The sequence below is a fragment of the Grampus griseus genome (genome assembly GCF_964374135.1).
Source record: "Grampus griseus genome assembly, chromosome: 10".
NCBI lineage: Eukaryota > Metazoa > Chordata > Mammalia > Artiodactyla > Delphinidae > Grampus > Grampus griseus.
The window spans coordinates 55,686,424-55,700,104 of record NC_139004.1 but is presented as its reverse complement, the minus strand read 5'-3'; the positions used below and the strand labels follow the sequence as shown (position 1 = coordinate 55,700,104).

Sequence of the window (13,681 nt, the reverse complement as noted above, 5' to 3'; positions counted from 1 at the left end):
TCCTGGTTCCCCAAGAGTGCAGCCTGCTTTCCGCCCCCTCACTGCCATGTTCTCGAGACTGTAATATGGGGATGTGTTTCTGGGAGCCCGTGGCCAGACTTTAGGGGGTTCCCATGAACTCCCTGAAGCTACACTCGTAAATTGTGTGTATGTGTGTGTGCAAAGAGAGTCCCATCGATTTCATTAGATTCCCAATAGCACCTGTGACCTTCTCAAAAACCGAAGAATCCTGTATCCTACAGTCATCCAGCCTTCCTGGGTCCAGAGTCCTTACAGGCTGCCCTTGCAGTCCAGACTTTTCTGGACTGCCTGGCTTTAAAAAGCCTGCAGGCCCTTTCTAACCAAATTCCCAGCCTGGGCCAGCCCATTCTCAAGAGCGCTTATAGGCTGCCGTCAATGACAGCTACTACTCATTGGGCACTGAGCATACAGGTGCCAGGTGTTGTAAAACCCCTTTGGCTCAGTGTCTGGCACACTGTAAACCCTCAATGGACATTATTATCAGGTGCTTTTGGTCCATTATTTCTAATCCTCACCTCAACCGGGAGGGAAAAGGTTTATATCCTGCAACTTCCAAATGAGGAAATGAGGCTCAGAGAGGAAGGAATTAGCCCAGACTAGACTGGGGAGGATTTGGATTCAGGGAGGCACCTGTGTGGCAGTGAAGCCCAGCTTCCACAGTCCACTGGGCTCCTCCATCCTATGGATTCCCGGCTCTGGATTCAGGTCCTACAGCCTTGCTGCTTCCTGAGGGTAACAGTCCCTTGAAATCATACAGCAACCCTCTGAGAAGCACAGGCACGTTATCAGGCCTTGGCTAGCAAATGCCGTATAGAGAGGATTATGAAGATGAATAGGCAATTGTTTATCTCCCTCATTCCACATCACCCGTAGCATCTGGACTTTACACTTCTTTGATGACAGTGGAGACACAGCCAAGAGTGAGGTTGCCACAAACTGTTTTCCTAGCTTAAAAAATGGAAACTGGCGAACCAATATATCTCAGAGGCTTTTCATCTTTAATGAGGTTAAAGTTTAAAAGTTACTTTGGCATCAAGATAAGCAAGTACTAAATTATAATCCCCCAGTGCCAGCAGAAAGAAATCGTTTAAGCAAGAATGTACTTTCCCCACAAGATCTCTTTTCACTTACATGCCATAATCCTTTCTTTGCCAACTTTTCTATTACAGATTGCCACACTTCAGTTGAGAATCCAGTAGTGAAAATATAATCGAAGCAGGGCAAGAAACTTTGCAAAACAATAGGGTCACCTGAAAGAAAGTTCCAGAATTTAGAAATTTTAATTTAGAGAAAGTCTAGAACATCTAGGAAAAGGTCCTCCAATTAAGACCACACATAGACAAATGATAAATTTAAGATATCAAAAAGAAAAGAGAACTGGGAATTCCCTGGTGGTCCAGGAGTTAGGACTCCATGCTTTCACTGCACGGCGCAAGGGTTCGATCCCTGGTTGGGGAACTAAGATCCTGCAAGCCGCGTAGTACAGCCAAAAAAAAAAAAAAAAAGGAGGGGCCATATAGGAGTTGGGGGAGTGGGAGGTACAAACTACTGGGTATAAGATAGACTCAAGGAAGTATTGTACAACATAGGGAATATAGCCAATATTTTGTAATAACTGTAAATGGAAAGCAACCTTTAAAAACTGTATAAAAATTTTTAAAACTTTAAATTTAAAAAGAAGGGCCTTCTCAAAGTATATAAAATCCTATATAATTGAAGTGGTAATCATTTTAAGTTTGGGTGAAACTGTCCCCTAAGGCAGCATAATGTGACCTAACACTCACTTAGCTTCTCTATTTGCCAAGCCCAGTGATGGGTGTTATACTAATCCCTCAAACAAACCAATAAGGCAGTGTATTACCTCCATATATGGAGGAGGAAATGGGCGCTTAAGGGAAGTTATAAAACTCACTTCCTTTAAGAAAGGTGACAGGGGCTTTCCCAGGTGGCGCAGTGGTTGAGAGTCCGCCTGACGATGCAGGGGACGTGGGTTCGTGCCCCGGTCCGGGAAGATCCCACATGCCGCGGAGCGGCTGGGCCCGTGAGCCATGGCCGCTGAGCCTGCGCGTCCGGAGCCTGTGCTCCGCAACGGGAGAGGCCACAACAGTGAGAGGCCGGCGTACCGCAAAAAAAAATAAAGAAAGAAAGAAAGGTGACAAATATCATTTTCATCCAACAGTGAGAAACTATGAGAAATGAGATCAAGCTTCGTGGCTTATCGTGCAGCTAGTTCATGACGAAACCAAGACGGGAACCCAGGTCGAGCAGCTCTTTGGGTCAATTTGCACCCTTTCAAGCTAGTGGCCTTTTGCATCTCATGACCCTGCCAACTCGTGGATGCGAACATCCAAGGCGACAGGTCAGGGGCCAGAATAACATGGCACCTCTTCTAGGATTATCAATTTCCAAAAATGAGTAAATAGCAAAACATATATTGTATAAAAAAGATACACAATTTTCATAAATACATTTTTCAAAATTTAGAAATTGGGCCACGGGCATAACATTCATCCTCCAAACAGGTATACTTTGGTAGAAAAGTCTGGGATGCGTTACCCTAAGAAATCCTGTTAACTGCCCCCCTCAGGATCCAGATTTCTTAGAGGGGCAGTCACCAAGAGACAGTTGTCTGGAATTCCCATAACTCTGGCCTGGCTTCTGACAGAACAGTGGCTTTTAAAAGACACAGAGAACAATGAGGAAGTGTAGGGAATGGGTCAAGCCATCAGGTTCAGAGGAAAGGGAAGCAGGCTTTAGTCACTGTCGGCAAAAGGCTGACGGGAAAGCTGCGACCCATTAGCACCTGTCTGGACACCTATTTCTCTGCCAGGAGACACAGCTGAGCCCACCTCTAACCCCTTCCCACCCACTGCCTGACACTGCTCTCTCCCCTTCTCTGTGCCGAACTTCCCAAAATCTGTAGGATCCCATCCACAGAGCACAAAAGTTGCTTTCCCACAACTGCAATGGGAAGAGCTGGATCTATATCAGTTGAATCTATCGTCAGCAGTAATTTCCCCATTTCTGAAGCTGAGAGCATTTTCCAGCAATTCTAACATGTGTCATTGTTCACATTCTACCATCTGTAGAATCGGGGCATGTGCTGCTTTTGATGCTGTCTCAACGGCAGAACATAAATTAGTGGCGCATCTTAAATTAGTGCAATCTTAAATTTGACCAAACACAGTATTTGAAAACAACAGCCTGACCACTGGCAGAACTTTAGACTGCGCTGTGATAACCAGGGAAAGAGCTCCTTTGTCCCTGGCAGGGAGCATATTACATTGTGTTTCAGAATTGTCTATTTTTGCCAATTCCAGGCCACGGACAAAGCCATCTCACAGGCCAGGTCTTCAGACTAATAACCCAATAAGTGATGCAAACCGCCACCCCCCCGCCCAACCTGGTGTGTCCCTCGTAGACTGTCAGCTTCCACAGGCCCCTCCCTCAGCCTTTTCAGATTGGTTTTATAGCAAACAGGAACATTTTCTCGACACACTGGAGAGATACATGCAAAAATCACGTAAAACACGTAGTATAAGCAGGGAAATCCCTATGGCTAGCAACACAGAAAACTTAAGAAGTCTGAAACAAAACCGGAAAATTGGGACAGCTTTAAGTGATTTGTGCAAAAAGACCCAGTTGTTTTCACAAAGGCCCCAGCCAACAAAGCTTCCCATGTGCTTTCTAGTGTAAAAACCAGTTTCATTCAAGCTACATAAATGAGCCACAAAGAAAAACACCCTGTAATTATCTCCCCAGAAACCTGAGTCCCCAGGAGGCTTTCAAAGAAATCACAAGCACTTTAAAAGAAAGAAAGAGGGTGGGCCTCCCCCAGTCCTGACTTACTGCTCATCGTGGTGAAGACTCCCACCAAGAAATCAGCAACCTGGGTCTGGTCCTGGCTGCTTTGCACGAGTCTCAGACCCTTGAAAAACATGTCAGCAGCTTCATAAGGCTGGTGCAACCGCAGCAAGGAATAACCAGCTCGGTAGTATCCCTGCAACGAAGAAAAGCAAAACCGTTAACACACCCATCTTTTCTGACCTGCTGCTGAAGGCAAGATTGAGGCTGTGAGGAAACAGACTGCAGGAGTCTGACTTCTAGGTACATACAGATTTCTAACAAGCTCTGGATACAGGATTTCCACATTGTTCCTGCCATTTTTTAACTGGCAAGAAAATAATCCCTTTCAAGTCCATGACATGTACAGCATCTAACATAGGACCCAGAGAGAAGGGAGCAGGCCTGGTTCCAATGACATGTGTGGTTTATGTATTCATGCTTCAAATCGCAGCCTGGCCAAGAAGGGAGGAATGAAACCAATCCTACGAATACAGTGTTCTGGAGAAGAATGAGATTGTCATGTCAGCATAGGAGTTGTTCCCTGCTCCTTTCAATCAAAGTAAACACAATTTCCAATGGTAATGACAAGCACTGAGGTTTACCCAGCCCCACATTATAGGCAACATACACCAGAGGTCAAAAAATTTTTTTGGTTTCTGGAGAGGGAGGAAAATTACAATGATTAATACAAGAAAATGGTCAGTTTTGCCTGTATACAAACTGTCAAACTCTCGAGAAGGAACAAAATGATTCGTACTGCTTTCCTCACTTTAACCATCAAAATGAATCAGTATCAAGAGGTACCAAAACAATTTTCTGTCTAAGATAACACAAGGTGTTCACCAACTGGGTTCATAAAAAAGCAAGCACCTGAAATTCCACTAAATACCAAATCCCTGATTATTTACTGATTTGTTTTCACCGTCATTTAAAAGTCTAAAACAGTAGATAACAATCAGAAAAAGGAAAGAAAAAAAGGTGTTCCCCCCACCAACCAAGCAAGATGGTACAGAATTTCCCATTTCTTTACCTTCCTCAGTTCTAAGTTTCACCTTTTATTTTGGAGGAAGGTGAAGGGGATCAGAATACATCACCCCAAAATGTGACACTTTGGCATAAGGATTCTTTTGAGCTGAAGGCCTCTGAGATTCAACAGATGCAGAAAGAAGCCTTCCTGGGACTTCCCTGGTGGCCCAGTGCTTAAGACTCCACACTCCCAATGCAGGGGGCCGGGGCTCATTCCCTGGTTAGGTAACTATATCCCACATGCATGCCAAAACTAAGAGTTTGTATGCCACAACTAAGGAGCCCACCTGCCACAACTAAGGAGCCCATGTGCTTCAACTAAGGAGCCTGCCTGCTGCAACTAAAGACCCAGCACAACCAAATAAGGAAGGAAGGAAGGAAGGAAGGAAGGAAGGAAGGAAGGGAGGGAGGAAGGGAGGAAGGAAGGAAAGGAGGGAGGGAGAGAGAGAGAGAGAGAAAGAGAGAGAGAGAAAGAAAAGGAAGGAAGGAAGGAAGGAAAGAAGGAAGAAAGAAAGAAAGAAAGAAAGGAGCCTTCCTGGAGCCTCCCTTCTCTGATTACAAGCAGAAAACTCCAAGAAATATAGATTGCCATAAATCCCCTCTCTCGGAGAATTATTATGGCCACAAAGAAGACAGTGAAACTTGCAAACTGCAAAGAACATGAACAGACTATGAATTTTGGTGCAACTACATCAGAAGAAAATGAGCTCCACCGGGATCTCCACTGGACTCCATCTGCCAAAAGGCCCGGCTCCACTCTCCCCTGCAAATGCCTTTCAACACTTGGCCACCAACCTTCTTGCTCTTCTCCAGATACAGCACGCGTGCTCTGTGCACATCTGTCTTAAGTGCAGAGAAAGTTGAATGAGAAGCACTCCTAGCATTTCCATTTTAAAAAGAAGGAAGGGAAGGAGGCAGATTAAGAGGAAGAGGCAGCAGCCGCAGCATCTGGTGGTCACCATACCTTCACGTAGGTTGGATCCCACTGGAGACACTCCTTGGCGGCCACGGAGGCCTCGTTCCATTTCCCGAGGCTGTAAAACGCATTGGATTTGTTGCACAGCAGCACAGCCAAGTCCCTGCTGGGAACCCTGTGAGAAAGGACCAACTGGTGGTCAGTAAATAGTTCTTTCGTCCTGCAAATACAGAAGCTCGAAGGCCACCATTCTGGTGCTGGTTGCTGCCATCGTGCTGGAGTTTCAGCAGGAAGCGTCCCAATGATGCCTATGACATCTGACCCTCATAGCCTGGAAAGCCTGGGATGTTTGCGATGTCCCAATCTCCCTTCCTCACTCCCAAATCCTGTTCCCAACTTTTCGCAACAAATGTTCTCAACACCTTGGGTCTACCTCCTACTGATCTCCACAGGTCTTTTTATCCTTTAGAGACCATTGGAGAAGATGCTGCGAAAAGATGGAGAGGATGGGAGTTCCCACCGAGCCCTCGCAGAGAACAGACACCGTGGGAGCCACCCCACATGCACGGAGGCAGAGCTCATCAGAACACATGACCACACTGTCCCCACGGGCCCTGCGAAAGATGCAGGATGAACACTGTTCTACTACATAGGCAGGGCCACCCAAATGCGTGCAGAACCCAGGGCCAGAGTGCAAAAGGAGGCCCTCACACCATGTGGCTAATCTCTGTCTGATACAGTAGCCACAGGCCACGTGTAGCCATTTAAATTAATTAAATTAATTAAAATTAAATAAAATTTAAAATTCAGTACCTTAGTTGTATTAGCCACCTGTTAAGTACTCAATAGCCAAATTCTCTGCTATAGAACATTTTCATCATCACAGAAAGTCCTATTGGACAGTGCTAGTCTAAGTATTTGAAGGCCATAACTCAAGCTTACAAATGTTCAATAAAATATCTTTTAGCCGCCTACTTTATAATAACTGAAAGGCAAGCTTCAAATTTAGAACACAGGCACTGTCAGGGGAGGGTGAGCCAAGCTGGCACCCCTGCCCACTCCCTCTTCTCTTTCCATCTCAGCCTTCATCCTGCACTGCAGAAGACACAATCCCAAGCTCTGTCCACACTCCTGACCTTGGACGGCGCTCCAAAGAATGGACTGCGGGTAAGAGGCCTGTGTAGGCCCTAGGAGCAGGGTCCATGGACAGGACTTCCAGGGGCCTGGTACCCACAGTGTGGACGAAAGAGGAGGCAAGGGCTCTGGCTGGGTAAAGCCCGTGGCCCCAGACTCCCACCTGTGGGGAGGGTACAGCTGGAGAACGGCCAAAGCAGGCCTGTAAAGCCTGGCAGGGCAGGGCCCCTCCTGCCTGGGTCTAGGGGGTCACACAGCTGCAACGTTAGTGCTGAAACCAGGCTGCAAGAAGCAAAACACAAAATATACCATAACAGGTCAACAGAAGCCCAAGTGCTGCTGAATTCAAGACACACAAGGTGGAAAAGCAAGGCTTATGCTTCTTTTTTTTTATTGAATACTTTAACTGTAAAAATAATACAAACAGAAAAGTTAGTTAATATAGATACCCACAAAAATAAAGCAAAGCAAAAATCTCCTCTACTATGTCCCTACCCACAGTGCTTGGTGTGTCCGGCTCCTCTCACTGCCCATCATTCCCTCTTAGTGAAGGATGAGGACCCAGAAGCACAGAAGCAGTGGGGCTGTCAGAGGGTAACTGACAATGGAGCCGTGGCCACAGTGTAGTAGTCGCCACGTGTCCTGCCCAGACACCTGGCCAGTGCAGCCGACCCCAGCAGGAATGAGTGTTGGCTGCAGCTAGGGTCTCCTGATGCCCCGTTCTCCAGAGATTTATCCTCAGCCTAATGGGAGCTGCCCTCTCCCCAGAAAGTTACACCCCCGTTATGGACTGTCCCTCCCCCCACAAATTCATACGTTGAGGCCCCAGCCCCCAGAGTGATGGTATTTGGAGAGGGTGCCTTTGGGGAGGTGATTAGGTTTAGATGAAGTCAGGAGAGTGGGTCCCTCACGATAGGATTAGTGCCCTTATAAGAGATGGCAGAGGGTTTCCGTTCTCTCTCTCCACCATGTGAGGATGTAGTGAGAATGTGGCTGGCTGCAACCCAGGAAGGGGGCACTTACCAGGGACTGAACTGGCTGGCACCTGGACCTTGGACTTCCCAGCCTCCAGAACTGTGAGGAATAAATTTCTGTTGTTATTCCACCCTGTCAGTGGTAGTTTGTTACTGCAGCCTGAGCTGACTAATCCAGCCCCACTCCCTAGGACAACTCCTGGGGCCAGACAGCCTATGACCGGTGACTGACTGACATGGGAATTAAAAGGTCAGCCTCCTTTCCTAAAGTGGGACAGCTCTGCAGTACATCTCAGGGGCCCCAGAGCTCCCCAGGGGATCAGGCTGCAGCTGACTCCAGCGGAGACACCATCCCTGCCCCATCCTGCTTCTCCCTCAGTCCCCTTCTCCTGAGAGCACCTGCTCAGTTAACCACAATTCCCTAAACCCCTATGTCAGCTGGCAGCAGCAGGAAGGCAGTGATGGGCACGGGGAACTGTGTCAGGAAGGTCCCAAGACAGGTGACATGTGAGGGTGCAGGCAGGTGTCCCATTAGTGGTCGCACAGCTAGTAAGTGGTGGTGCTGAGATCTGAGTACTCACAGTGTGGTCAGTCTATGGCCACAACCATGACACAACATTAACTTTTCAAGAAAGGTCAATGTTTTCCCCCGAATGAGGAGCTCTAGGCCCAGTCTGACCTGAGGGGGCAGAATGACAGAACTACACAGGCTCAGGCCAACTGCAGTCAATTCAAGTCCAGCTGGAGTGTAGACACCAAGGAGGGAGGAGGTGGGAGCCATGTGTCGGGAATTCAAGTCAGTGCCCCTTCTCAGTACACGTTTAGGCTGCATACACCCTACAAATGCCAACTTCTGCTTCCTCTACTACAGCTGTCCCCAGAGTATGATCTGGGAAACTCTGGGGGGTAGTTCCCCCAGAGGGAACAACAGTAGTTCCCTTGGGAACTACTATTTCAAGTAGTTCCCAAGGACAAAATATCTTCACAATTGTAGTTGGCTGAATAATGGTTTCCAAATGACGTGTTTTTTTGTTTTGAATTTTATTTATATTTTTATACAGCAGGTTCTTAGTAATTATCCATTTAATACATATTAGTGTATATATGTCAAATAATGTTTTCTTTTATGGCAAAAGGAACTCTGGAGATGGGATTAATTTAAGGATCTTGAGAGGAGGAGATTATCCTGGATTATGATACAGTCACAAAGGTCCTTATAAGAGGGAGACTGAGAGAGCCGGCCACAGCAGAGGAGAAGGTGATGTGACAACAGAAGCAGAGACCGGAATGATGCGCTTTGAGGATGCAGGAAGGGACCACAAGCCAAGGATACAGGCAGCCATTCGAGGGTAAAAGAGGCAAGGAAATGGAGTCTCCTCCACAAGGAACCAGCCCTGGTGACACCTTAATTTTAGCCTTGTAAGACTCCTTTCAGACCTCTGATCTCCAGAAGTGTAAGATAATAAACAGGTATTGTTTTAAGCAACTAAATTGGTGGTCATTTGTTAAAGCAGCAACAGGAAACTAATACAATAATACCAAGACAGTGTGTGCCTTTTTCACATTCATTCTCTCACGTGGACGGGGAATTTTCCAGAGGCTACTTGGCGTGTGGTATCACAACAGACTAAATGCAGAAGCAGATGTGAGAAGACAGACATCTTCCATTGAGACAGACATTAAAGAGACTTGCGAAAATGTAAAACTCTTCTCACCAAATTTTTCATTTTGAAAAATAGTTATTTCTCATAAAAACGCTGCTTATGTTAATGTCATGGGTTTATTACTGCTATTTTAAAAAAGATGAATAAATACATATTTTAAATGTTTCTCAGTTTTGAGTTCTAATACAGGCTTTATTGATAGTTACAAACTACATCAACAAAAGCTCTCTGGGGTCCTGCCTGTAAGCAGTCGTGATCCTGAAATGTTTGGGAACAGGTCTGCTAGAAGTTGAAGGGGCAGGGGAAGAGGTGAGGCTTAGTTCCTGGTGGTGTGCCCTGTGGCCAGGGGGTTGATGGAATGGATAAACAAGATGAAATGAACGACAAGTGAGGGGCTTGGGGGCTTCAGTCATCCCAGGAACCAGAAAGAAGGGGAAGTTTGTAATGTTTATCAACAGTCCCCTATGTTTCACTTTCCGTTTCCTGAATTCCTCTAGTCTCTGAGCTAACACTGCAGAGAAGAGAAACAGAAAGTGGGAGGAGAAAGGAAACAGAAACTAGGTGGTGTGGCAACAAATGAGAAGAAAACAAAAGCAAGAGAGTGAGTCCCCCTTTACTTAAAAAAATTACAAACAAAAGGCAGGGAGAAAATCCAAACACTTACCCCCACTGGTATAAGTGCCGGAGAATCTGGATGGCTTCATCGTACTTTGTGATGGCCAAAGAGAAGTTTCCATTCTTAAAAACCTGGTTGCCAAATTCTTTCAACTGCTCAGCGTAAGCTGTGGGGTCCATCCTGTGAGGAGACGGAGGAAAGGCTGGCTGCCCGCCTGAACAGGTCTCCTTCCCCTCTATATCTGCATCGCTGAGTCTGGAGAGGCTGGTGGTTCATCCTGGCCCCTCCCACCGGCCTAGGTTACACCCTGACCACACCCCTCACCACCCGGGAACCAGACTGGATGTCTGCTCTGATGAGACGGTTTCTTCCTCAGTTCTCTTCTGACCTCAGGAGCAGCAGCCAGAATGATTCCATTTATTCTGTGTTAATGACCAGCTAGGCTCTGAGCAAAGAGGCTGCTTCCATGCACAAGCCGACATAAAGCTGGTAGGTAGTGGCAGCTCTTCCCATAACCGCCACTAGTATTACTCTCTGATTTACCCATCACAGCAGCCCAGAAGGAGGCTCTGTCCTCACTGTTCAGATGAGGAAACTGAGGCTCAAAGGGGTTCAAGTCACTTGCCTAAGGATCTGCTAATGGCGTTCCCCGATTCTGACTCCAATTCCAAATTTCTGCCCTTGACCCTGTCCTGCATCACCTCCTCATACAAGGAGCTGACAGTCCTTGCACTCTCTTAGAAGGAGGGAAAGGGGAGGGGAGGTACAGTCCTAAAGGCCTCAAGGGGCTAGGACACGGGGCCACCACCACTGCCTCTCCCACCCTCCTCTCTTCCTAAAAACACTAGTAAAATAAGCCTCGGAGTATTTGTCTCTGAGACTGCCACTGCCTGCTTACCTGTCTGCATCCCCCAGGAAGCACCTGCCTCTTTCATGACTCTTCCTTTATTTATTTTGTAATGCTATGGCCTAACACAGAACGGGTACTTAAATATTTGTGGTGTAATAAATTTGAATGCCAGACTCAGACAGGCTGTCTGTTACTGATTCTCTCTGGTGTGGTCTCTGGGTGGTTGGAGAGAAGGGCCTGGAGCCCTGCCCAGCTGATGGGCCTCAGCAAGTGTTTGTTGAACCAAGGTAGTGGAGAGGAGAGGCCTTGGAGAGCCCTGAGAAGCAGCTGCCAACGAGGCAGGGAACAGGTGGGGGTCAGGGACTTCCATCACGTCATTTCATTCCTACAGTCCAGTGGTTAAGACTATGTGCTTCCATTGCAGGGGGCATAGGTTCGATCCCTGTTGGGGGAACTAAGATCCTGCATGCTGCGCGCTGTGGCCAAAGAAAAGGTAGGGGTCAGAAGAGATGCCCCTTAGAATTTTCTCCTCCCAAGATGGCAGCAGCAAAGGCAAGGCAGTGGGGAGGGTCTTAAAAATGAGGATACTTCAGGTGGCTGCATAGGCCCTGTATCTGTGGGGTCATACGATTACCAAAGGCCTTCTCCACTAGCACAATTCTTGGATAGCGAATAATTCTTATTGTTCTTATTTCAAATCTTGTCCAGGGGTTTTGGGGCTGGGGAAGCAGACTCAAGCAGATAGAAGTGGTGGCTTATTTTAAACCCATATGAGCTTATTGGGCTTTTGAACTGCATTCCTGCGTTCCTCAGGCAGAGCTGTACCAGAATGAGGCATGTGATTGCTAAACAAGTCAGAATATGAAATTCCACCTAGACTTTGCATTAGATAATCTCTCAATTTTATGGCTCACATTTATACAGAGATGACAGAGTAGAACATGAAAAAAATTTAAAGAATTGATTGAATAGAGAATAAAAACATGTTTCTCTTTCAAATATTGCAGGCCAGTGTGTCCAATGAATAATCTTAAACTGGCCAGTTTTGGACAGCTAGAAAAAGGAAATGGCTGTAACAACTGACAAAGGGTTAATACCCCACCCCTTTTTTTTGGCCACACCACTCAGCTTGCGGGATCTTAGTTCCCCGACCAGGGATTGAACCCAGGCCCACGGCAGTGAAAGCGCTGAGTCTTAACCACTGGACAGCCAGGGAATTCCCGATACCCCTCTTTGATAAATACCTTTTCACTGCAAGAAAGGACCAACAACCCTGACCAAAACGCGTAAGGCCCTAAACAGAAAATTCACAAACGAATACAAGTTATTGCTAAATACATGGGGAGTGGATACCCAGGTCCACCGTCACTAGTAAGCAAAGAAATGAAGAATTAAAATGGCAAGGTATCACTGGGAAATACTTAAAAGAATGACCCCAAGTGGCGGGAGCAGTCATGTCCTTTTTTTTTTTTTTTTTTTTTTTGTGGTACGCGGGCCTCTCACTGTTGTGGCCTCTCCCGTTGCGGAGCACAGGCTCTGGATATGCAGGCTCAGCGGCCATGGCTCACGGACCCAGCCGCTCTGCGGCATGTGGGATCTTCCCGGACCGGGGCACGAACACGTGTACCCTGCATCGACAGGCGGACTCTCAACCACTGTGCCACCAGGGAAGCCCCAGTCATATCCTCTTTACAGGGTAAATACACTACATCGCTGATATATTTTTAGCCTCATGGATGTTTGCCACAGTGAAAAACCAGAAATAACCCTAAATATTTCATAATGTATAACGGATTTGAATTAGTTGTACAATATCCATATGGCAGAACAGCACACAGTTGTTGTTGTTTTTTTGTGGTACGCGGGCCTCTCACTGCTGTGGCCTCTCCCGTTGCGGAGCACAGGCTCCGGACGCGCAGGCTCAGTGGCCATGGCTCACGGGCCCAGCCGCTCCGCGGCATGTGGGATCTTCCCGGACCGGGGCACGAACCCGTGTCCCCTGCATCGGCAGGCGGACTCTCAAGCACTGCGCCACCAGGGAAGCCCCACACAGTTATTTTTAAAGTCATGTTGTAAAAGAACACTTAATGATAGGCTATGTTAGTAAATGAAAGATATGGGCTACATAAAAAGGCGTATAATCCCAAATTAAATTTTAAACACATCTAATGTATTGAAAACACGCCAGAATGTTAACAGCCACACCATAGGGATTAGGTAGGGTTTTAATCTTCCTCCTCGTGCTTTTTGAATTTCCAGTTGCCCAAGAATGTTCCACCTTCATAATCAGACCATAAATGTTATTAAAATGAGACTCTTTAAGGGCTTAATTGAAGAATTCAAACACAAAACCTTTCCACTGTATTTACAAATACAATAAAAATTATTCACGTCAGAAATTTTTTTCATACTCCTCTAGAAACCAAGAGTGAGCTCTTAACGTTATGTGAGTAGACATCAAATGTATTCATCCACTTACATCTCTATTTTTTCTTGGTGCAATCACGTGACAGGGGAAAGGGAGATTGCCAACCACAGGGAAGGTTTTTTGTTTCTCAGTAGGATTTATTTACAGTTACATCCTCATTGCAGGGGAGAATGCTTTATATCTCTGCCTTTGAATACTTAGGGCTC

The 13,681-nt window shown here is 46.6% G+C and overlaps 1 protein-coding gene across 3 annotated transcripts in view; it reads right to left on the bottom strand.

Moving 5' to 3' along the window:
• Positions 1 to 13,681, bottom strand: part of TRANK1 (tetratricopeptide repeat and ankyrin repeat containing 1) — a gene marked incomplete at its 5' end in the record, with an annotated part of 87,245 nt that overhangs the window by 55,247 nt on the left and 18,317 nt on the right. For 2 of the 3 annotated variants that reach the window (XM_082663775.1, XM_082663776.1), the window contains 3 exons: positions 1,153 to 1,271; positions 3,871 to 4,021; positions 5,858 to 5,984. In XM_082663775.1, coding sequence (XP_082519901.1) covers positions 1,153 to 1,271; positions 3,871 to 4,021; positions 5,858 to 5,984 — 397 coding nt within the window. Of the gene's footprint in view, positions 1 to 1,152; positions 1,272 to 3,870; positions 4,022 to 5,857; positions 5,985 to 10,245; positions 10,378 to 13,681 lie in introns of all 3 variants that reach the window. The other variant, XM_082663774.1, reaches the window with a different exon arrangement.